Consider the following 23,583-nt stretch of genomic DNA (forward strand, 5'->3'; position numbering starts at 1 on the left):
GTCCATCGCCAAGCGCTCCCACGGTCTAGTAGCCCTAACGAGTGTCCCCAGAGGGGGGCTATAAAAACGCGGTTTGAGTTCCGCACAGATGGCGCAATCACGGCAGATGCGGCGGATGTCCTCCATCGAGTACGGCAGATTGCCCGCGCGCACAAAGTGCGCGAAGCGCGTTACCCCGGGATGACACATAGTGCTGTGCAAAGTGCGCAGCCCCTCCAAAGATACGATCCCCGCGCAAGTGGCCGGCCTTGATAAGGCATCAGCGACCAGGTTATCCTTCCCCGGGCGGTATTTGATGGTGTAGCAGAAGTCGGCGAGTTCAATACGCCAGCGGGTGATTTTCTCATTCTTAATGCGCTGAGCATGTAAGGTGTCGTACATAAACGCAACACTCTGTTGGTCCGTGATGATTTGGAATCTCCGCCCAAGCAGGTACGAACGCCATCGCCGAATTGATTCGACGATCGCGTACGCTTCCTTTTCGACGGACGAATGCCTCCGCTCGGCGGAGGTGAGAGTCCGCGAGAAGAAAGCCACAGGGCGGCCTCCTTGGGAGAGAGTCGCCGCTATCGCATGATCCGAGGCATCACTCTCCAAAACGAAAGAGGCACTCTCGTCAATCGTTGCGACAGCGGCGCCAGCAATGTCGACTTTAAGGCCCTCGAAGGCCGCCAGGGCGGCCGGGCCCAAGGGGAAAGTGTCGCAGGCCACGAGGGGGCGGAGCTTAGCGGAGAAATTTTGCACCCACTTTGAGTAGTGGGCGAACAGCCCCAGGGCGCGTTTCAGCGAAGCCCGATCGCTAGGCGGAGCCATATCGAGCAAAGGGCGCAGACGCTCCTTATCTGGAGAGACGGAGCGATGGGTCACGGTGTACCCCAAAAGGTCTACCGTGCGTAGAGAGTATTGACACTTCGCCGCATTCATGGTTAAGCGATATTTCCGCGCGACCTCGAGGAAGCGTTTTAGATTAGCGTCGTGATGCGCCTGGTCATGCCCACAAACCGTAAGATTGTCCAGATAGACAAAGACATCGGTCAAATGCTCCTTTGCAATGAGGTCATCCATAGCTCTCTGAAAACAAGCGACGCCGTTCGTTACCCCAAAGGGAAGTCTCGTAAACTGGTACAACCGCTGACCCGATTCAAAGGCTGTAAAGATGCGATCGGCCCTAGAGATGGGGACTTGATGATACGCACTACGTAGATCGAGTGTGCTATAAACGGAATACAGGGCCACCTGGCGTACTAGGGCGTCCATCCCCGGTAATGGGTAGGCGTCCAGTTGTGTAAAACGATTAATCGTTTGCGAATAGTCGATTACCATTCGCCTGCGGTGGGCCTCACTCCGCACCACTAAGACTTGAGCCCGCCACGGTGACCTACTGTGTTCTATGATACCGTCCTTCAAGAGCAGGGCCGTTTCTTCCGCAATGAATTGCGCGTCCGCGCGAGAGTAGCGCCGCGATTTGATGGCTACAGGGGTACAATCAGTGGTCAGGTTGGGGAACAGTGAGAGTGGCTCCATGTCCATTTGAGCGAGGGCACACACAGCGAGCGTGTCCGGCCCACCGAAGTCTATTTCCAAACGACCATGCCGCTTAAGGAAATCAAGTCCTAACAGAACGTCAGCGCATAAGGCCGGTAATACCATGAGATACACGTCCGGGAACGTGCGGCCATTTATCACAAGTTTCAATCGACACGCCCCTTTAGTGCTCAACCGAAGTCCCTGAGAAGCCATAAAGATCCGGCGGGTTGTCCCGAGAACCGGCCACCCATGTTGATGCACGAGTCGCTGATCAATAAAACTGTCCGTGGATCCCGTATCAATCAGAGCTTGCGCAACAACGCCCGCGACTGTGAGCGGAATGAAGGCCTGCGCTAGGCCGGCAGACCCGGCAGGTATAGTTCCGGCCGGGCGAGCAGATCGCGCCTCGCGGGTGGATCCCACGCCGGCAGCAATCCTTCGGGCCTCAGCAGGAGCATTGAAGTCAGTTGGCTCATCGGTAGTTCCATTTGCCAGAGTGGGTGTGGGATGGTCGTGAGAGCAGCCGCCAGATGGCGCTCGAGCCTCGGGAGAAAGATCTCTGCCATCTGCAGAGTCATATGCCAAAGCATGTAATTCGCAAAAGCTACCATGAGATGGCGCTCGAGCCACGTGAGAAAGATTTCTGCCATCTGCAGATTGACATGGCAAAAGGGGAGCATGTAATTCGCAAAAGCTACCATGAGATGGCGCTCGAGCCACGTGAGAAAGATTTCTGCCATCTGCAGATCGACATGCCAAAGGGGGAGCATGTAATTCGCAAAAGCTGTCATCAGATGGCGCTCGAGTCACGTGCTGCGTTTGCCGCACTTCGAGAGGCATTTCCAAAGTAGGAGCATGTCGCCTGTTTGAAGTAGGCGTTTGAAAGCCAGTCAAGGTTGGATGCTCTGTGACCGGTCGTGATCGCGCCATTTGTTTCGGCGGCCCGACGTATCTCACCAAGGTCGGGCAAGAAGCCAGAGGCCCGCGAGGAGGAGAGCGGCTCATCAAAGCTGTGCACGGCGCCCCGTCCGGTGCGCGATCCGTTGGCTCAGCGATGAGCCCATTCAAGGTCGCTCGGGAATGCGTGCCCCGAGCGGCCTTTCTGCAGACTTTTGCAAAGTGGCCTTTGGTAGAGCAGAGGTGACATGTTGCCTCACGGGCTGGACATTCAGAGCGGGGATGCTGCCGATTGCCACAAAAATAACATTTTGCATACCGGGCAGGCCGTGGCCTGGCAGCGGCGGCCGCGGTGAGGCCGGCTGCGGAGTCCGCTCCCGGAGCACCCAGAGTGTCGGCCGTCGTGGGGGTCGGGTCCTCCTCCGTTTCCTCGGCGGTCGCTCTCTCGGGTCGCGCGAGTTGCGAGGTCCCCGCCACGACTCGTGGGTGATCATATGCGGTCATTTGTTCTCGAGCGTCAGTGTAGACACGTGCCAGCCGTAGTGCTTCTGTAAATGTCAGCTCCGCGACCTCCAAGAGACGGAGCCGCAAGACCCCAGAACTAATTCCGGATATGAATGCATCTCGGAGCAAATCGTCTTGCACTTGCTCGTGAGTCCGAACGTCCTGCACACAGTCTGCCAATAGGTAGCGCAGCTCCTGCGCGAATCGATCGATCGACTCAGACGGTTGTTGCCGTCGCTGGGAGAGCTGATGCCGACCGTGCACAGCGCTCCGTTTCTTTATGTAGAGTCGCTTCAACTCGGCCAGGGCCGTAGCATACGTCTCAAATCGAGCAATGGTCTTGTACACCGTGTGATGGACCTTGGACTGTAACACGGACAGCCTCATCGCAGCGGTTGGCTCTGTCACGTGAGCAGCGAAGTAATTCTGCAGCGTGTTGAGCCAGTGAGCAAATTCCGATGCAGATCCTTCAGCTTGCGGGTCGGCTCCGAGAAGCGGAACCACGATCATCTTGTGGTTGTCAGCCATTCGGCGAAATGAATGATATTAAATGTCGTGAAAATCAATCACAGACACGACTTTACCTCTGCGTAGGCTTTAATATCATTCAGATCGTTGATACATTCTGTAACAATACACGCAGCAATAGGCATTAAATCAGAGCACTTCAAGAACAACAATGGAAGTTACCATATAACAAATGGTTAGCACAGCGCATCGTCAGCGCAGCATTAGGGGCGTACATACCGTTAGACTACAGGATAATGTCACAGGGAGTCCCGCCGAAGTGTCCGCACGCCCCGGCTGGCCGCGGGTCTTATAGACAGCCCCTTCCGTAGCGAGCACCCCTGGGTTCACCTTGGTATAATTTCACTACAATATGAGCATCCGGGTCTCTTTTTGGACCCCATGCAGCCATACAAAGCCTGGGTGCATGCCCCTTTCACCATTACCCGGGCACCGCCTCTCTCCGACCCGAGACCTACCAATTCAGCATCCCAGGACTCTACAGGTTAGATCAATCTTGGTTCCAACTTCAGAAGCTGTAGTTGCCTCAACATTCTTCGATGTGTTTGTTTGCATGACTCTTTCTCGAACCTTTCGTAGCATCTAAGCTCTAAGGGGATTCAAGTTGACAACAAAAATTTGACAATTGTATTGCTGTTTCCAAATGTGCAGCAAACACACTTAACAATCGAAATACTAAAATCACTCTTTGTCGACATTTTTACAAAAATCGTTCCCATTTCTATAGTAGCTGTTGAAAGTGTGTACCAGAGAGTGGATGTACATGCTGTCTTTAAGAAAGTACTAGAAAACATCGAAATATTTATACTGTGCTTATAGAAAACTAGAGCCACGCGACCGTGTCGCCAATATTCCTCCGCATAGTCCCCACCTGTGACAATGGGTAGTTGTCCTCGTTCACTGTCCGAAAAAGAAGTTTGGTTTAAATCCCACCAGCTGTTTGGAAGTATCACATTTTTACCACAGGACAGGTTTCACATCGATCAGTGAAGCGTTTTCAGAGAAAGGGATTCTTATTTTAAATATCGGCTTTCAATCTAATATGGCTGCCAAATCACATGACATGACATCAAAAATGTACACTCTGCATATGTATGCGTAAGGATCATGTTTGTGAAGTTTCGTGTTGATCGGATAAGGTTCGTTTTTCTATCCAAGGTGGCTGCCAAACCACGTGACCTACGACGTCATTATTTTCAAACCATATGCACAATGGTGTTGGATGACATTTGTAAAATTTCGCATCGATAGGGTGAGCGGTTTCAGAGATATAATTATTTAATATTTTCCTTCAATCCAATATGGTTGCCAAACCATGCGACCTATGATGTCATAAATTTAATATTTCAATACAAATGGGTCATAGATCATTTGCATGCAATTTCTGATTTTTAGGAAGACATTCACTTAAAACATTTTTGGCTGGTGTACCACTTCACCTGTGATGTCATTATCATGCTTTTGTTCCCCATTGGGATTACTTGACAATGTGCCAAGTTTAAAATGTTTCCATTCGGCAGTTTCCGAGAAATCCTTTTTTAAATTATTTGCTTTTCATCCATGATGGTTGCCACACCGTGGGACCTATGACGTCACAATTATCATAAAAACATTCTGCATGGGTGTCACTCCTACACTGAAAGTTTTGTCTCAAATATCGACTTGGCTATAAACTTCCATCCTGATGTTCCTCATGCAGGGCGATGCACCAACGTCCCTTGGAAGGGACGTTAACCCAGAGGACGATGCTCGGTGATGGGCGATAGATCCCTTGGTGTATTTCGTGAAGGTCGATGTAGTAGTAGTAGTATCATGTATACATTTACTACCAGGAAAACAACCGATTCAGTGGAAAGTTTCCTAATGCATGCAATTGTCTCTAATCATGCTTCCATTTAGCGAAGGGCAAAATCAGGTAAAATTAGTACTTCGCTTATTTTTCAAGATATTCCACTCACAAGGTTCAGACATATATGGAGGCGGCCATCTTGGATTTTGACGTGGCGACCCAATTTTCAATAGCGTTCTTCCTTATGCCTAGATACACCCACACACCAGATTAGAAGTTGGTACTTCGCTTATTTTTCAAGATATTCCGCTCACAAGGTTCAGACATTTACTTTTCAAGATATCGCGCTCACAAGGTTTAGATATGGTGACAGCCATCTTGGATTTTGACGTGGCGAACCAATTTTCAATAGCGTTCTTCCTTATGACTAGTTGCACCCACACACCAAATTAGAATTCGGTCCTTCGCTTATGCACGCACGTACGCACGTCCGCACGCTCGCACGGACGGAAGGCACTCAGTAGAGAGCATACATCCACCTGGTTTGTCATATCATTCAATGGTGAAAAATCACTTTAAAAAATAAGTAATTTTCATATCCGAATTCATTTTCAGATCTTCATCAAAATTGAATCTATTTGTCCTTGTCAGACACCCAACATGTCCACCAAGTTTCGTCCAAATCCGTCCACAACTTTTTGAGATATCCTGCTATCTATAGTTTTTGGCCCTATCACTCAATAGTGAAGAATCACTTTAAAAAGTTCTAGTAGCCGGATCCGGATTTTCACCAAAATCTAATCATTTCGTCCTCGTCACATACGCTACATCTCTGCCAAATTTCGTCCGAATCCGTCCACAACTTTTTGAGAGATTTTGTAGACAAACAAACAGACAGGGTGAAAACATAACCTCCATCCTCCTTTGGTGGCGGAGGTAATAAAAGGCAACCTCACTGGCTGAACACGCACAGGCACACACCAAAATTTGTCAACCGAATTGCTAAAAACAGAGCATCGGTCTATTGCACAGCAAGTCGATTTCCAGTGGAAAATTTGTTGACAACTGAAGTTGCCAATTACTGCCACACGGGCAACTTTACCGTCAATTTGAGTTGCCAAGAAGACGTTGCGTTAACAGATTGCGAGTGCATCGCTCGCCTAAACGAATAATTCCGAGTTCGGATTGTTTCGGAAAATTGTTTTATCTTGATCCTGTTTGTACATTTGAGCGTGTCTATCAGATTTAGAAGCCTCGCACTTGTTGCCTCGGAATCTTTCAGAACCGAATCATTGTATCACGACTTCAGTGGCGAACGGCAAGAAAAGTAAGAAGCGACGACACAGGTGATGCTTTTAAAAGCACAGGATCTTTAAACAGTTTGATGTGACAAATTTTTTGAAACGTTAAAGAAAACGATTTGGGTGAAAATGTCCTAAAGTATCCAGTGCTTCCTCTTTCAGAACCATCTTCACCTCCAATCAGTTGGATGAGCTTGAAAAGGCTTTCAACGAAGCACATTACCCGGACGTGTATGCCCGAGAGTCTCTCGCAACAAAAACAGAACTTCTGGAAGATAGAATACAGGTACGATGTATGATTTTGTACCACACTGTCAAATCAGATCTAGCCAGGTGTGCTATATGATCCTGGAGGTCAAATTCACAACGCGGGTAAGGCCACACGGCACCGTTATTCCCAAAATGGGCCTCGCCGCAATACCAATCGCAGGAATGCTCTTGTGGTCATAATTGTTAAATCACCCCAGGTGCCAGTCACACCTGTACCACAGACATACATGGATTTATTATTTGATTTATTTATTTAATCGGACCAATTATTTGATACGCGCAAGTCCAGGTTCCAAAAAAACCCCAGATAATTTATGAAACTATGAACGTGATATAACTGCAATAATAATTGGGACCCAGTTGAAGTAAATTACACTTGAAATTGTGATCCCTGCAATTCCACTACTTCAAATCACAGAGGGGAAGAGCAAAGCTGAGTTCGCCATTTCTCCAACGTAAATGTATAACTAGAACGCCACTCAGTAGAGCGCATACTCCCGCCGTGGGTCAAGTTGGAATAGCATGATTTCACAAAAGTTTGAGCGAGTAGTTCAGTGACAACACAAGACAACACAACACAAGACAAGACAGACACTGCACAGATATATATTGAGAATATATAGAAGATAATGTTTAAAAAAAAACAAGGCAATTTTTTTTTTTTTTGGTATACATAATCGAGGCTCGTGAAAGAGCTAACATTTATCACACAAACAAATCAAACAGAGGAAACAAACAAAGTATATAAAAAGGGGAGCGGTGGACAAGATGGGGAGAGAAGGGGAAGCACATAAACACAACATTTGAGAGCAGGGACATCGGGAATGTGTGGCAGGGAGAGGACTTGGGGGGAGGCGGCGTGGGAAGGGGGGTGGAGGAAGTATAAAACACAAGGACACTGCAAGGACTTCCAGGAAAGAACTCGGTATTTCAAAAAAGTGGATCTGGGGTGAATTAGCAGGGGTAGAAAAGATCAAGGTTTTGGATGGTGGATTTTGGATAAGAGATGGTGGTGAACAGCTGTTTTAAAGACCTGGAGGAAGGAGTGGGATTGAAGAGAGTGAGGGAGTTTGTTCCAGAGGTGGGAGAAAAGAGGAATGAAGGAGGGAAGGTGAGCAGAGTCTCGATTTTGGCAGTTTAACCACAAGAGGGTTGCTGGCAGATCTTGTGCGACCTGAAGGATTATTTGGGGGACACAGCCCAGAGTGAGCTGGAGGAGCAAGGCTGGAGAAGAGTCGGTAGAAGACAGAAAGACCACCAACCTGCCTGCGGTGAGTAAGTGAAAGGCCCTCGGAGGTAGCTTCATCAGGGGAGACTCCAACGATTCTGAATGCTTTGGTTTCAACAGCGTGAAGATGAGCTCGATGTGAGGCAAGAGCACCAGCCCAGAGGGGAGAGCAGTATTCCATTGAGCTGCGGATGAAAGCCTTGTATGTGGTGAGGAGCTCAGGTGTGCCAAGGAAGGACTTCGCACGACGGAGGAGGCCCAGTCGGCGACTGGCTTTGGAGGCCAGATTTGAAATGTGGTTTTCCCAGGAAAGATCATGGCAGATAGTGAGACCCAAAAGCTTGAGTGACAGAACTTCTTGGAGCGGATTATTCAGAAAGTGGATGGGAGGGTTGTCCAGTCGGTCTTTTCGGAGAGACATCGTAAGAGTGTGAGATTTGTAAGGATTGAAAGACATGTTCCACTTGTTTGCCCCGTCTGTGACTTTGTCCAGGTCTGCAGAGAGTGAGGAGGCTGCAGACTGCCGATCTGAGGGATGAGGAATGGAGCGGCAGAGAGTGGAGTCATCAGCAAAGAGATAGAGAGGATTTTCAAGAGAGTCGGAGAGATCATTGATGAAGACCAGAAAAAGCACAGGGCCCAGAACACTGCCTTGGGGAACTCCAGCCTGAACAGGAAGAGGAGATGAGAGAAACCCATTCAGGGCCACACGTTGACTACGACTAGAGAGGAAGTCCGCCAGCTATGCGTGGAGATTTCCATGGATACCAAAGGAGGAGAGTTTGGTGAGCAGAGCGCGGTGCCAGACCGTATCGAAGGCACGTGATATGTCGAGGGAGACAGCTCTAATTTCCTGTTTGGCATTGAGGACCTCCATCCATTGTTGAGACAGCAGAAGCAGCATGTCCAGAGCAGAGTGACCTGGTATGAAACCAAATTGATGATCAGAGATCAAGCCATTGGAGAAGAGGAAAGATTTCATATCCGAAGCAATGATGGCTTCCATGACTTTGCTAATAATTGGGAGAAGGCTGATTGGTCTGTCGTTGCTAGGATCTGTTTTTGCACCTTTTTTGTGTAAAGCAGTGATGTTGGCTGATTTCCAAGCAGATGCAAGATGACCTTGTGCAAAAGAGAGGGTGAAGAGAACAGAGAGAGGGAGTGAAGGAGTGGAAGAACAGGATTGTAGGACCCGGGGGCTGATGCCGTTAGGTCCAGTTGCAGAATCAGAGTCGAGGGTTGACAGAAACTTTTCCACCTTCTCAGGAGGAGCTGGGTACGACGGGTACAGAGAGGGATGGGTTTGGGACACAAGATTTAGAGGCAAACACAGAGTTGAGGCATTCAGCTTTTTCAAGTGCGGATTCAGCTGTGTAGCCATTTGAGGTAAGGGAGGGGATGGAGGGGGAACAAACACTAGAAACAGATTTGACCAGACACCACCCGGATTTGGAAGAGGGAGACAGATAAGAGAGTTTGGTCTTGAGAACGGAGAGATATTGTTTCCTGGCTCTCCTGAGGGTGGGCACACACTTGTTTCGGGCTTTGTGAAAGGAAATGAGATTTCCTTCCGTTGGATTTGCTTTCCAGGAGACGAAGGCAAGTTCTTTCTGGGCAACAGCCTCACCACAAGATTCCGTGTACCATGGACGGGAGGAAGGGTATGACAACTGAAGACGAGAGGGGGATAAATCTGTGCATGAGAGAGAGCAATTTACTTTGGAAGAATTCCCAGGATGAGTTGTCAGAGGTGGTAGAGATGGGAGACCAGTGCAGATGATTGATGGCTGCTTGAAGACCGTGCCAGTTGGCCTGAGTGAAATGCCAGACTCGTCGACGCTGAGGAGGCTCACTGAGAATGGTCAGAGAGATGTCCACTTTAACAAGCACATGATCAGATGAGCCGATTGGAGCAGAAGAAGAGCAGCAGACATTTTCAGGGAGATTAGTCATCACCAAGTCCAGAAGAGAAGATGCTCCGTTGACTAAGATCCGGGTCGGGAAATTGACAGATTGTGTCAGTCCCAGTGAGTCGCAGAAGTCCTTTGCTGAGGAGCCATGGCTGGTGAGAGAGGTACCCACACCCAGCCAACTGGCATGGTGACAATTTAAGTCACCACATATGAGGAAGAGAGATAGTTGGGATGAGTAGATAGAGGTTGGTCCATGTTATCAGACAGCGAGATGTCGATGGAGTCATCACTGTTTGGTGGACGGTACAACACACATATGAACAAGAGGTGGGAGTGAAGGGGAAGCCGTAGCCAGAGGTATTCCTGGGAGTGAGATGGAGAGAGGCAGTGCAGGGCGAGTGAGAAAGAGAGTTTTTGATAAAGATAGCAACCCCACCTCCAGGACGAGGCTCAGGTCTATCATACCGGAGGAGGGAGTACCCCGGGAGAGATACTAAGGAATCAGAGACATCATGAAGGAGGAAAGTTTCTGTTAAGCAGATCACGTCTGGTTTGTCAGAAGCAACCTGTATGGAGAGATCAGTTAAGTTTGAACGAAGGCCCCGGATGTTTGAGGTCCATACCATTAATGAAGAGGAAGGGGGGAGCATCGGATACAGAACAGGGGGGAGGAGGGGTAGGGTAGGATGTGGAAGAGGAGGAAGAGGTAGGGAGAGCTGTTGAAGGTGTGTCAGAGATTTCAGAATAGCTCGGAGAAAGGGAAGGATGGGGCGGACAAAAGGTTTGATGGTGATTGGGTGAGGCACAATGAGGTGTTATTTGAGGAGGGGGAAGAGCGAGGCAGAAGGTTGGGGGAGATGGAGGTGAGAGTTGGAAGGGGGAAGAAGCGGGGAGGACGCTTTGAGGAGGAGGGGTGAGAGGGGGGAAATGGAGAAGAAATGAGAGTGGGGAGATTTGAAGGGGAGGGGCGAGGGGGGAGTTTCGGAGGGAAGGGACAAGGGGAGGGATTTGAAATAGATGGGAGATGGGGGAGATTTTGAGGGGAGGGGTGATGGGGAAGTTTTGGAGGGGAGGGGTGATGGGGAAGTTTTGGAGGGGAGGGGTGAGATTGGATTTTGGAAAGTGTACGATTAATGGGAAACGAACATTTATTGTAAAATGAGTTTCTTGTGACCTTCGAGTCAAAAATACGTTTGAGGACGCTGGGGGGGGGGGGGAGGGGGGGGGGTTGAGTGCAGGTGAGTTTAGGGAATGTATGAAAGAGGCACTGTCAGAGATGGAATTTTTTTTTGGAATGAATAGATTTGGTGAGCAAATCGGAAGCAACCTTTTAAAGAAGAAGAAGAAAAAGGTATTATAATATACTACAGAATACAGTTCTTCAGGGGAAAGTTTAAACATTCTAAAGTTTAACAGTGATAACTATCTGGGGAAATGGGGGAGTAACACGTGGTTGAAGAACGAACGAACGAATAATAACAACGAATAAACGAATAAGAACAACGAATAAGAACAGAGAAGGAAATGGTTTTTTGGTTTATTTATTTTTTTTAGTTCAGATTTTAAACAAGGAAGTAGGCTATGGGGTGAAAAGACTGGGAAAACAGAGAACGAAAGTTATTGGAGCACAATCGACGGACCGCTGAGAGAAAAACAAAGCCTCAAGGTCGGACACGGTACAAGGCCTCGAAAGACACGACACGAATTAACACGATTTTCTATAAAGGTATGAAAGATTTACACCGATAATTTTCCTAGGGACCCACTGTAGGTACACACACCATAAATAAATACAGTTTTGACGAAAATACAAAAAGGAACAATTACTTAACTTCGATAGTGTGGAGAGCGTGGACAGCTGCGAAAAAACGTAACCTCTCCGGCAAGACCAGAAGCGGAGGTCCTTTTCACTTACTTTTTGCGGATTCAGCGTTCAATTCTATATAAGTGAGTGTATTTTGAGGCATGTGTGACTTCAAATAAAATTGTAAGCCAAGAAAAACGTTCGTTTCATTCCTTAGGGATACAACATGTAAAACTGGCCCAAACGTCAAAACAAAACTCGCTCATTTTAAGTCGTACAAGCTAATGCGGACACTCATTCTTCTGGGAAGAATCCCGTGCACATGCTGGTCACACTTATAAGTCACCTAAGTCTTTATAAGTTCATCAAATACTGACACCGCGATTGACATTCGCTGAGGTAAATGTTAATATCTCTTATGAGGTAAAAAATAATAATACAGTTTTAAAGCATTATACGTATCAAACGATACATTTTATGAAACGGGGAAACCTAATACACACTTTGGTGGTTTTAAAATGACAGAATATGTCTTTATTAGAAAAAAAAAAATGAACATTGAAGATGACGCTGCTAAAAAATACACCGCTCTAACGCATAACCACGAGTTTAAACTATATTTACAACAAATATGAAAACTATGTTCATAACACAATGTTAAATATAGAATATATAGAAGATAATGTTCAAAGAATGAGCCCTATCTTCCAATGATAAACAATCCTTCAAAAAATTCCTGGATCTGGAATAATATCCTGAGCTTCACCAAAAACTAATCAATTCTTCCTTATCCCAAGGGCAATCATCCCACCAACCTTCATCCAAATCCGTTTAGAACTTTTCCTGATATCTTGTTCACAAACACACGAACACACATACGCACACACACACACATACACACACACGGACGGACACGATCGAATGCATTACTCCCTGGCGGGAGTAAAAATGCTCGGTGTGTGGCAACCACAACCACAGATTTGCGGTGACACAACAAGAGCACAGTGTAAAGGTTGCTCGTGGTGCTCCCCCTCACCTGGATTGCATTCCAATGATGCTCGTGACAGCCTTGACATTGGGTGGCCGCGGCAGACCTTCTTGACTGAGGTTCTCGTCCTCTGATCAACTTGCCTTGATCTCTTGATTTCACCCAATCTCGATCTGTGTTTTCTGTACTTTTGCACTGACTCGTGTCGCAGATTCACTCACTCAACCCTGCTTTACGAGGGTGAGCCAATCCAATGTCCAACCTAGATGGTGTGCTACGGTTCTTTTGCCCTTTTCTTTCTCCTGCACTTTTCTTGTATTTTTTTTTGTATATACAGTGCATTCAGAAAGTATTCAGACCCCTTCACTTTTACACATTTTCTTATGTTGCAGCCTTTTGCTGAAATCGTTGAAATTCATTTTTTCCTTGTTTCTCACAGTCTGAGAGTCCTTTCGGTGCTTCTTTGCAAACTCCAAGCGGGCTTTCCTGTGTCTTTCACTGAGGAGAGGCTTCCGTCTGGCCACTCTGCCAAAAAGCCCAGATCGGTGGAGTGTTGCAGTGATGGTTGTCCTTCTGGAAGTTTCTCCCATCTCCACACAGGATCTCTGGAGCTCAGCCAGAGTGACCATCCGGTTATTGGTCACCTCTCTTACCAAGGCCCTTCTCCCCCGATTGCTCAGTTTGTCCGGGGGGCCAGCTCTAGGAAGAGTCCTGGTTGTTCCAAACTTCTTCCATTTAAGAATTATGGAGGCCTCTGTGCTCTTGGGAACCTTCAATGCAGCAGATTTTTTTTGTAGGCTTCCCCAGATCTGTGCCTCGACACAATCCTGTCTCTGAGCTCTGCAGTCAGTTCCTTCGACCTCATGGCTTGGTGTTTGCTCTGATATGCATTGTCAGCTGAGACCTTACATAGACAGGTGTGTGCCTTTCCAAATCATGTCCAATCAATTTAATTTACTGCAGGTGGACTCCAGTCAAGGAGAAGAATCATCTCTAAGATGATCAAGAGAAATGGGAGGCACCTGAGCTAAATTTCAAGTGTCATAGCAAAGGGTATGAATACTTATGTAAATGTGATATTTCAGTTTTTTCTTTTTAATAAATTTGCAAAACTTTCTAAAATCCTGTTTTCTCTGTCATTATGGGGTATTGAGTGTAGATTGATGAGGGAAAAAATGAATTTAAACGATTTCAGCATAAGGCTGCAGCATAACAAAATGTGAAAAAAGTGAAGGGGTCCGAATACTTTCTGAATGCACTGTATAGAGGCCCGTGTAAGAGCTGGAACATTAAACACACATTAGCACATAAACGGACACATAAAACAACTAGATGGTATTCATAGAATACTTACCCTGCACAGTCAACTTGGTGTGAGCCAACTCTTCTGTTTTTGAACGTTTCTCAAATTTTTTGATCCAATTATGGCTGCCAGACCACGTGAGCGATGACATCATAAATTTATATTCTCTAATATAATTGTTGCATAGGTCATGCTCAATAAATTTCAAACTGATCAGACCAAGGGTTGTTCCTGTCGAATTATGACGTCATAATTATGGCACCAATGACAACACCTGTTGGTCTGATGGACGCGAAAGTTCCGATCTTTCGAAAATTCCGAAAAACCTCTACCGATCTGGGCCAATGTTAACCACACCTATTTCCCATATGGAGTTATTTACAATGAGCCACGTTTCTATTTTTTCCATAAAGCGGTTTTGGAGATATAGAGGTGCAACGTTTTTCGTTTTTCCCAAGATGGCGCCTGTAACACATGACCTATGACGTCATGATTATCATTAAAATATTCTAAAGGAGGAGGTGCTCCTGTGGTGAAACTTTCGCGTCCATCAGACCAACAGTTGTTGAAATTTTTTGAATAATGATCGGATGGATAAGTGTTGTATTTGTCGAATTATGACGTCATAATTAAGGCATCGATGACATCATCATCAACGTATCTTATTCCCCATGGGGAGTACTTGACAATGAGCCATATTTCCATTTTTTCCATTGCGCGGTTTGGGAGATATAGAGATGTAACGTTTTTCCAAGATGGCGTTCGTACCACGTGACCTATGACGTCATAATTATGAACAAAACTTTTCTACAGGCGGAGGCGCTCCGTTCCTATGGTAAAATTTAGTGTCAATCAGAGCAACGGTTGCTGAGAAAGTGAATTTAAAAAATGCACACACGGCACACGTACGCACCCGAATGCTCAACCCCGCTTTTCGCTTCGCGAGCGTAAGGTAATAAAGGGAGGGGAGACAAGATGGAGAGAGAGAGGGAAGCACACAAGCACGGCAATAGAGAACAGGGACATCCGGAGATCTCTGGAAGGAAGGGGGCTGAGGGGGCAGGGTGGGGGTTTGGAGGCGGCAGGGTGGGGGTTTGGGGGGGGAGGGGGAGGGAAGGGGTACACTGTATGAAACAAATTGACACTAATAGGGATTTCAGGAATTAAGTCAGAGATTAAAAGAGGTGGATTTGGGGTGAATTAATGGGGGTAGAAAAGATCAAGGCTTTGTATGGGGGAAGACAAGAGATGGTGGTGAACAGCTGTTTTAAAGACCTGGAGGGAGGAGTGGGATTGAAGAGAGTGAGGGAGTTTGTTCCAGAGGCAGGAGAAAAGGGGAATGAAAGAGTCAAGGTGAGTAGAGAGTCTTGATTTTCGCAGTTTAACCACAAGAGGGTTGCTGGCAGATCTTGTGCGATCTGCAGGAATATTTGGGGGACAGAGCCCAGAGAGGGCTGGGGGAGCAAGGCCGGATAGGAGTCGGCAGAAGACAGAAAGACCACCAACCTGCCTGTGGTGAGTGAGTAAAAGGCCCTCGGAGTTAGCTTAATCGCGGGAGATTCCAATGATTCTGAACGCTTTGGTTTCAACAGCGTGAAGCTGAGCTCCGTGTGAGGCAGGAGCACCAGCCCAGAGGGAAGAGCAGTATTCCATTGAGCTGCGGATGAAAGCCTTGTATGTGGTGAGGAGCTCAGGTGTGCCAAGGAAGGACTTCGCATGATGGAGGATGCCCAGATGGCGACGGGCTTTGGAGGCCAGATTGGAAATGTGGTTTTCCCAGGAAAGATCATGGCAGATAGTGAGACCCAAAAGCTTGTGTGATAGAACTTCTTCAAGGGGATTGTTGAGAAAGTAGATGGGAGGGCTTTCCAGACGGTCTTGTTGGAGAGCCATACTGAGAGTGTGAGATTTGTCAGCATTGAAAGACATGTTTTTTTGGGGGGTTTTTTGTATACAAGATCGAGGCTCCTGAAAGAGCGAACATTAATCACACAAAAAATCAAACAGACACATAAAACATATAATAAGGGGAGCGGTAGACAAGATGAGGAGAGATGGGGAAGCACACAAACACAACATTTGAGAGCAGGGACATCGGGAGATCTTTGGGAGGGAGAGGGCTTTGGGGGAGGAGGCATGGGAAGGGGGATGGAGGAAGTATAAAACACAAGGACACTGCAAGGACTTCCAGGAAATAACTCGGTATTTCAAAAAAGTGGATATGGGGTGAATTAGCGGGGGTAGAAAAGATCAAGGTTTTGGATGGTGGATTTTGGATAAGAGATGGTGGTGAACAGCTGTTTTAAAGACCTGGAGGAAGGAGTGGGATTGAAGAGAGTGAGGGAGTTTGTTCCAGAGGTGGGAGAAAAGAGGAATGAAGGAGGGAAGGTGAGCAGAGAGTCTTGATTTTGGCAGTTTAACCACAAGAGGGTTGCTCAGTATGCTCAGTATGCTCAGTATGAGAGAGAGCAAACAGATCTTGTGTGACCTGCAGGAATATTTGGGGGACAGAGCCCAGAGAGAGCTGGGGGAGCAAGGCCAGAGAGGAGTTGGTAGAAGACAGAAAGACCACCGACCTGCCTGCGGTGAGTGAGTAAAAGGCCCTCACAATCAGCTTCATCGCAGGAGATTCCAATGATTCTGAAAGCTTTGGTTTCAACAGCGTGAAGCCGAGCGAGGTGTGAGGCAGGAGCACCGGCCCAGAGGGGAGAACAGTATTCCATTAAGCTGTGGATGAAAGCCTTGTATATAGTGTGAGGAGCTCAGGTGTGCCAAGGAAGGACTCGATTGAGGTAAGGGAGGGGATGGAGGGGGAACAAACACCAGAAACAGATTTGACCAGATGCCACCAGGATTTGGAAGAGGGAGACAGGTTTGAGAGTTCAGTCTTGAGAGTGGAGAGATATTGTTTCCTGGCTCTCATGAGGGTGGACACACACTTGCTTCGGGCTTTGTGAAAGGAAATGAGATTTCCTTCAGTTGGATTTGCTTTCCAGGAGGCGAAGGCAAGTTCTTTCTGGGCAATAGCCTCACCACAAGATTCCGTGAACCATGGACGGGAGGAAGGGTATGACAACTGAAGACGAGATGGGATAAATCTGTGCATGAGAGAGAGCAATTTCATTTGAAAGAATTCCCAGGATGAGTTGATGTCAGAGGCGGTAGGGATGGGAGACCAGTCCAGATGATTGATGGCTGCTTGAAGACCGTGCCAGTTGGCCTGAGTGAAATGCCAGACTTGTCGACGCTGAGGCTCTCTGAGAATGGTCAGAGAGATGTCCACTTTAACAAGCACATGATCAGATGAGCCGATTGGATCAGAAGAAGAGCAGCAGACATTTGCAGGGAAGTTAGTCATAACCAAGTCTGGAAGAGAAGATGCTCCGTTGACTGAGATCCGGGTCGAGAAATTGACAGATTGTGTCAGTCCCAGTGAGTCACAGAAGTCCTTTGCTGAGGAGCCATGGCTGGTGAGAGAGGTACCCACACCCAGCCAACTGGCATGGTGACAATTGAAATCATCACATATGAGGAAGAGAGTTGGGATAAATCATGTTCCACTTGTTTGACCACTTGTTTGAACAGAGAGAGGGTGTGAAAGAGCGGCAGAGCAGGATTTTAGGACCTGTGGGCTAATGCCGTCTGGTCCAGTTGCTGAATCAGAGTCGAGGTTTGACATGAACTGTGACTGTGTGTGTTGGGTTGTAGCCAGGTACCTATTCTCCCCCCACGAGGAAACTGCATCAGATACAGTGCATTCAGAAAGTATTCAGACCCCTTCACTTTTTTCACATTTTGTTATGTTGCAGCCTTATGCTGAAATCGTTTAAATTCATTTTTTCCCTCATCAATCTACACTCAATACCCCATAATGACAAAGAGAAAACAGGGTTTTAGAAAGTGTTGCAAATTTATTAAAAAGAAAAAAACTGAAATATCACATTGACATAAGTATTCAGACCCTTAACTCGGTACTTAGTTGAAGCACCTTTGGCAGTGATTACAGCCTCGAGTCTTCTTGGGTATGACGTGACAAGCTTTGCACACCTGGATTTGGGGATTTTCTGCCATTCTTCTCTGCAGATCCTCTCAAGCTCTGTCAGGTTGGATGGGGACCGTCGGTGGACAGCCATTTTCAGGTCTCTCCAGAGATGTTCGATTGGGTTCAAGTCAGGGCTCTGGCTGGACCACTCAAGGACCTTCACAGAGTTGTCCCTAAGCCACTCCTGCGTTGTCTTGGCTGTGTGCTTCAGGTCATTATCCTGTTGGAAGGTGAACCTTCGGACCAGTCTGAGGTCCTCAGAACTCTGTTTCAGGTTTTCATTAAGGATATCTCTGTACTTTGCTCCGTTCATTGTTCCCTCAACCCTGACCAGTCCCCCAGTCCCTGTTGCTGAAAAACACCCCCACAGCATGATGCTGCCACCACCATGCTTTACCGTTGGGATGGTATTGGGCAGGTGATGAGTGGTGCCTGGTTTCCTCCAGACATGATGCTTAGAATTGAGGCCAAACAGTTCAATATTGGTTTAATCAGACCACAGAATCTTGTTTCTCACAGTCTGAGAGTCCTTTAGGTGCTTTTTTGCAAACACCAAGCGGGCTTTCATGTGTCTTTCACTGAGGAGAGGCTTCCGTCTGGCCACTCGGCCATAAAGCCCAGATCGGTGGAGTGTTGCAGTGATGGTTGTCCCTCTGGAAGTTTCTCCCATCTCCACACAGGATCTCTGGAGCTCAGCCAGGTTGACCATCGGGTTCTTGGTCACATCTCTTACCAAGGCCCTTCTCCCCCGATCGCTCAGTTGAGCCGGGCGGCCAGCTCTAGGAAGAGTCCTGGTTGTTCCAAACTTCTTCCATTTAAGAATTATGGAGGCCACTGTGCTCTTGGGAACCTTCAATGCAGCAGAAATGTTTTTGTAGGCTTCCCCAGATCTGTGCATCGACACAATCCTGTCTCTGAGCTCTGCAGGCAGTTCCTTCGACCTCATGGCTTGGTGTTTCCTCTGATATGCATTGTCAGCTGTGAGACCTTACATAGACAGGTGTGTGCCTTTCCAAATCATGTCCAATCGATTGAATTTACCACAGGTGGACTCCAATCAAGGTGTAGAAACATCTCAAAGATTATCAAGAGAAATGGGAGGCACTTGAGCTAAATTTCAAGTGTCATAGCAAAGGGTATGAATACTTATGTCAATGTGATATTTCAGTTTTTTCTTTTTAATAAATTTGTAAAACTTTCTAAAATCCTGTTTTCTCTTTGTCATTATGGGGTATTGAGTGGAGATTGATGAGGGTAAAAATGAATTTAAACGATTTCAGCATAAGGCTGCAACATAACAAAATGTGAAAAAAGTGAAGGGGTCTGAATACTTTCTGAATGCACTGTATGCTGTACGAGTGTTATCATTTCCACTTCGAATGGATTTCTGATAATTCCAATGGCATCCATATAATTTTTTAAAAGAGTTTACAGCAGTTTAAAAAAATTCTATTCAAGATTGATACATCTCAGAGTGAGGTGACAGAGTAAAAGGGCAACGAGCTGATAGTGCGGCAGTGGAGCAACAGCCAGGTGGGCACAGCAAGCAAGGGAATTGACGAACAGAAAAAGATCAGAGAGAATTGGGAAGGAGAGACAGCACCCTGCAAGTAAAAGGGTCGAGTTAGGTAGGCTTAATAGGGGTATAAAATATTGTGTATCGGGGACATAATAAGGCAGTGCAGCGTTTATTTGAAGTCTTGGAGGGAAGAGTGCGATTGAACAAACTAAGGAAGGTGGTTCATCAAACGGGAGAAAAGAGGAACAAGCGAGTTTAGTTGTGCAACAAGCCTGGGTTTTGGCAGTTTAACCAGATGGTACCCAAACAATAGATGTTACTTCATGTCATTATCAATTATTTCTTGTCTCACACTAAGTACATGACAACTTAATGGATAACTTCACAAGCTATACTGCTAATGATGCAAAAAACTGCAACGATTACAAGCTTCATTTCCCTATGTAATCGGTATTTAGCCTCTGGAAAATCCCTACACGTGTAATGTATTTATAATGTGTAAATTCTCTGTTAAACTGATTGTCCAAGAAGCACACTTGTAAAAATAGCACATATGCTCAAATACTATACCCCACACCATCCATCTCGGAACAACATTAAAGTTTAGGCAAAACAGGAAATGTTTCCAATAATTGAGCAAAGTAAGTGGGAAATTCCTATTAATTTGGGTGAATGGAACAAAACAAAGAATAAAACAAGTACAGATACATTCAACGTAAACCGCCCCCATGCCAAATAAATATCCTCCAGCAATGCCGCTGTGCAGCACATAGACAGTATTGGGAGGGAGAGATGTACAATAATTGATTGATTAATTGCGTAATTAAAATAAATAAATAATAATCATAAAATAATTAATTTCTTAATCAATTGGAGAATAGCACACCTAAACCACCAGTGTTTCATCCGAAGCTGTAACCTTTTGAAAAAACAACAACAAATTAATCAAAAATTAAATAATTAATCGATTAATTGATTTATCAATAAATCAAAAATACAATTTACAGCCAAATCACTTAGTCATTGTCATGTCCAAATATCAGCTTCCTAGCTCAAAAGGTGCCTGAGATATCACCCAGATAAGAAAGAAAATAAATAAGTGATTAAAAAATCAATGATATTAAGTAATTAATCAATTAATTGATTCATCAAAAAACAAAAAATACCGTTTTTGCCAAAGTACTTGCTCACCATTGTGCCGAAATTTCAGCTTCCTAGCTCAAAGGATGGCTGAGATATCGCCTGGACAAACAAGAAAACAAGAAACCGGAGTGAAAACTGAGTGCCCCCTTCGGTGCCCGGCGAGATGGAATATGAAAGGAGTGGTGTACAAAAAACATGAAACCGGAGTTAACACTGAGTACTCCCTTTCAGGGCGCGTCATCGCAGGGCCCCCTTCGGTGCCCGGCGATGACATCATGCAGCGCCTTGAGATGGAATAGGAAAGGAGCGGTGTACAACAAAAAAAATCTTTCCTTTTAATTGTTTTTCTCATCTTGCGATTCTTGCAATGTATGAGTTCGTGCTAAAAAGTAATCCCTCCTATTCATTTTCTCTAAAACAGGCAAATATATTAGAATGGAACAATGAAAGATACTAACATCAATCTTTATTCTACCTTGGCGAATATTTATTTCTCAACATAATCACCACTGCGGTCCACACATCTCTGCCAATATTCAAGTACCGGTAGGTTATTGATGGCGTCATGATGGAACTGTGTGTCCTGCTGATGTAACCAGCGCTTCTCAGCGGCATTGACATCATCGTCGGAAGAGAAACGTTCTCCACGAAGGTGTTCCTCAAGTCTGGGGAAGAGATGAAAAGCTGACGGAGCCAGGTTGAGGCTGGTGATCCATTGGAGGTACTCCATTGAGCAGGAGATGATTGACCAAATCAATGATTGACCAACCAGACAGTCTCTTACTCTCAGGATCGTAATGGAGCACCCACCTGTCATCTCCAGTCAGTCATTCATCCCAACTCCCATCTCCAGCACTGAAAACGTCTGCTTCTCTCTGGCATCATGACGTACACAGCACTGAAACATCTGATGTCAGAATTACAAAACTTCAAAACCAGTGGTGGGAATAACTCATGTGTGGACTGTGCTTTGTTTCATTCAAATATATTTACCTGTTTTGGAGAAAAAGAGTAGGAGGCAAGACTTTTCAACATGCCCTCGTATATACACTATATCATGATATAGTGTGTATGTGATGAATTATGACGTCACACATTATAGTCAGGAGTTTTCTGTATTTCAGGTGCGGTTGCAGTACCCTCTATAATTTCTATCAGGAATTTGGATTCAGGAATCCGGCGACAAACTCCTACTGTCTGCAAAGATGGTGTTTGATTTTTAATGTCCACTAGAAACCGATGCTGCAAACACACGGTGCCTGTGTTGATGCATCTTTTTGCCTGTGAAGCACCAGGATGAGGGTCTTTTTTGTTTTCGAAGTAGTGGTTCATGGAAGAGCTGGAACACTCCATGGACCAGAACATACCAGAACAAGAAGAGCATTGTAGAAAGGGTGGGAGGGGGTGGGGGTGCATACCAACAGCAAGGTAAATGGGCACAGAAAGACCCTTGGAGGAAGAATGATATAAAGGGGAGGAGAGGAGGACACATGGGATGAGTGACCAAGCTGGTTACAAGCTCAAACACAACCAGAGGACGAAGGAAAACGGGTTATTAAACTAAAATGGAGTCAGGTTGGGAATCAGACTCGTACTATATAGACAGTGCAAAGGTAAGTATGCTAGATACCTGTGAGCTTACATGCCAACCAGATTTAGCATTATTATACAGTAAAATAGCTCACTTTCTCTTGGGGAACTTTAAGACGAACTGCTATGTCCACCTGTAGGTGTGGTTCCAAAACCGGCGGGCAAAGTGGCGTAAACGGGAGAAATGTTGGGGCCGAAGCAGCGTCATGGCGGAGTACGGCCTGTACGGGGCGATGGTGCGCCACTCTATTCCCTTGCCCGAATGCATCCTCAAGTCGGCCAAAGAAGGCCTCATGGAGTCCTGCGCACCTTGGCTGCTTGGTGAGGCTGTGAAGTTGTATGTAAACCAGTACGAGGTTATTCCAAGATACGAGGGAGTAATTCATTCATTTTTATACATGGCTGCTGTGGAAACCATTGTCCTTTGTGGGTGGGGCAAAGATTGAAGGGGTCTGTATTGTAAGGTAGGATGACATAATGACCTTCCTTTAAATGTCGTTATAGTGTTGTTGAAAGAATGTCCCCAAAAAATAATAATCCTGAAACAAAGAATTTACAAAAAACAAGGATTTGAACATCACCATCAAATTCCTTCCAAAAATTGTTAATACCATCAATACAAAATTATGAATAATACTAATTGTTAATCCTGCATGAATTTCTGATCACAATTATTGTCTGTTTAATAATAGTAATAATATCAATATTATAATGTTAGTAGAAAAAAATTAATATTGTTACGTTTGTGGGGGGTAGGGATACCATAGACCAGGTAGAGTGTATAGATTAGCATGCTCCAATTTTCATGAAGAAGAAGAACCACCATGTAATAAGGAGGGAATTCGTTTAGCCCGGATGTCGTGTAAGGTGTATCTTCGTCCCCATTACGAGGAGTGGGGTATGTTAATTAGCTCAGGGATTATGGATAATTTATCCCCTGTACGTCGTTACCTCTGTAATATATTTCCTATGTCCCTTTTGGCACCACACCATAGACACTAGAATCGCGTGCATTTACACACCCTAATTAAAAACCTACCGGAAGCCAGGACATTGAGCGCTGCCACTGATGACATTGACTCCGAAAGCGCACAGGATGGGTGGGCCGAGGGCCACGCCCACAAGGGCAGTGATTGGTACAAGGTTGGGGTAAGATGGGACTTGCTGATAGGAGCAGGGAAGGACTGGTAGGGAGAGACTCACTGATTGGCGAAGCACCCCAGATGATGTCAGGGCC

The 23,583-nt window shown here is 46.1% G+C and overlaps 1 protein-coding gene across 1 annotated transcript; it reads left to right on the forward strand.

The window, feature by feature from the left end:
* Window positions 1-5,341: 5,341 nt before the first annotated feature.
* On the forward strand, window positions 5,342-22,855 carry LOC144893717 (visual system homeobox 1-like). Its single transcript, XM_078785094.1, has 3 exons — window positions 5,342-5,371; window positions 6,731-6,832; window positions 22,487-22,855. Exons 1-3 carry the CDS (start codon window positions 5,342-5,344, stop codon window positions 22,790-22,792), a joined length of 438 nt encoding a protein of 145 aa, XP_078641220.1. The 3' UTR covers window positions 22,793-22,855.
* The last annotated feature ends 728 nt before the right edge of the window (window positions 22,856-23,583 follow it).

Source organism: Myxine glutinosa, chromosome 9, assembly GCF_964187855.1.
Source record: "Myxine glutinosa chromosome 9, kmMyxGlut1.1, whole genome shotgun sequence".
In the NCBI taxonomy this organism is placed as follows: Eukaryota; Metazoa; Chordata; class Myxini; order Myxiniformes; family Myxinidae; genus Myxine; species Myxine glutinosa.

What these genes read in the sequence shown, in the direction of transcription:
- LOC144893717 (XM_078785094.1), top strand. Translation starts at nt 5,342, where the DNA reads ATGCTTCCATTTAGCGAAGGGCAAAATCAG. An exon ending in TTAGCGAAGGGCAAAATCAG is followed by an intron (nt 5,372 to 6,730) that starts GTAAAATTAGTA and finishes ACCTCCAATCAG; the next exon opens with TTGGATGAGCTTGAAAAGGC. An exon ending in TTCTGGAAGATAGAATACAG is followed by an intron (nt 6,833 to 22,486) that starts GTACGATGTATG and finishes GTCCACCTGTAG; the next exon opens with GTGTGGTTCCAAAACCGGCG.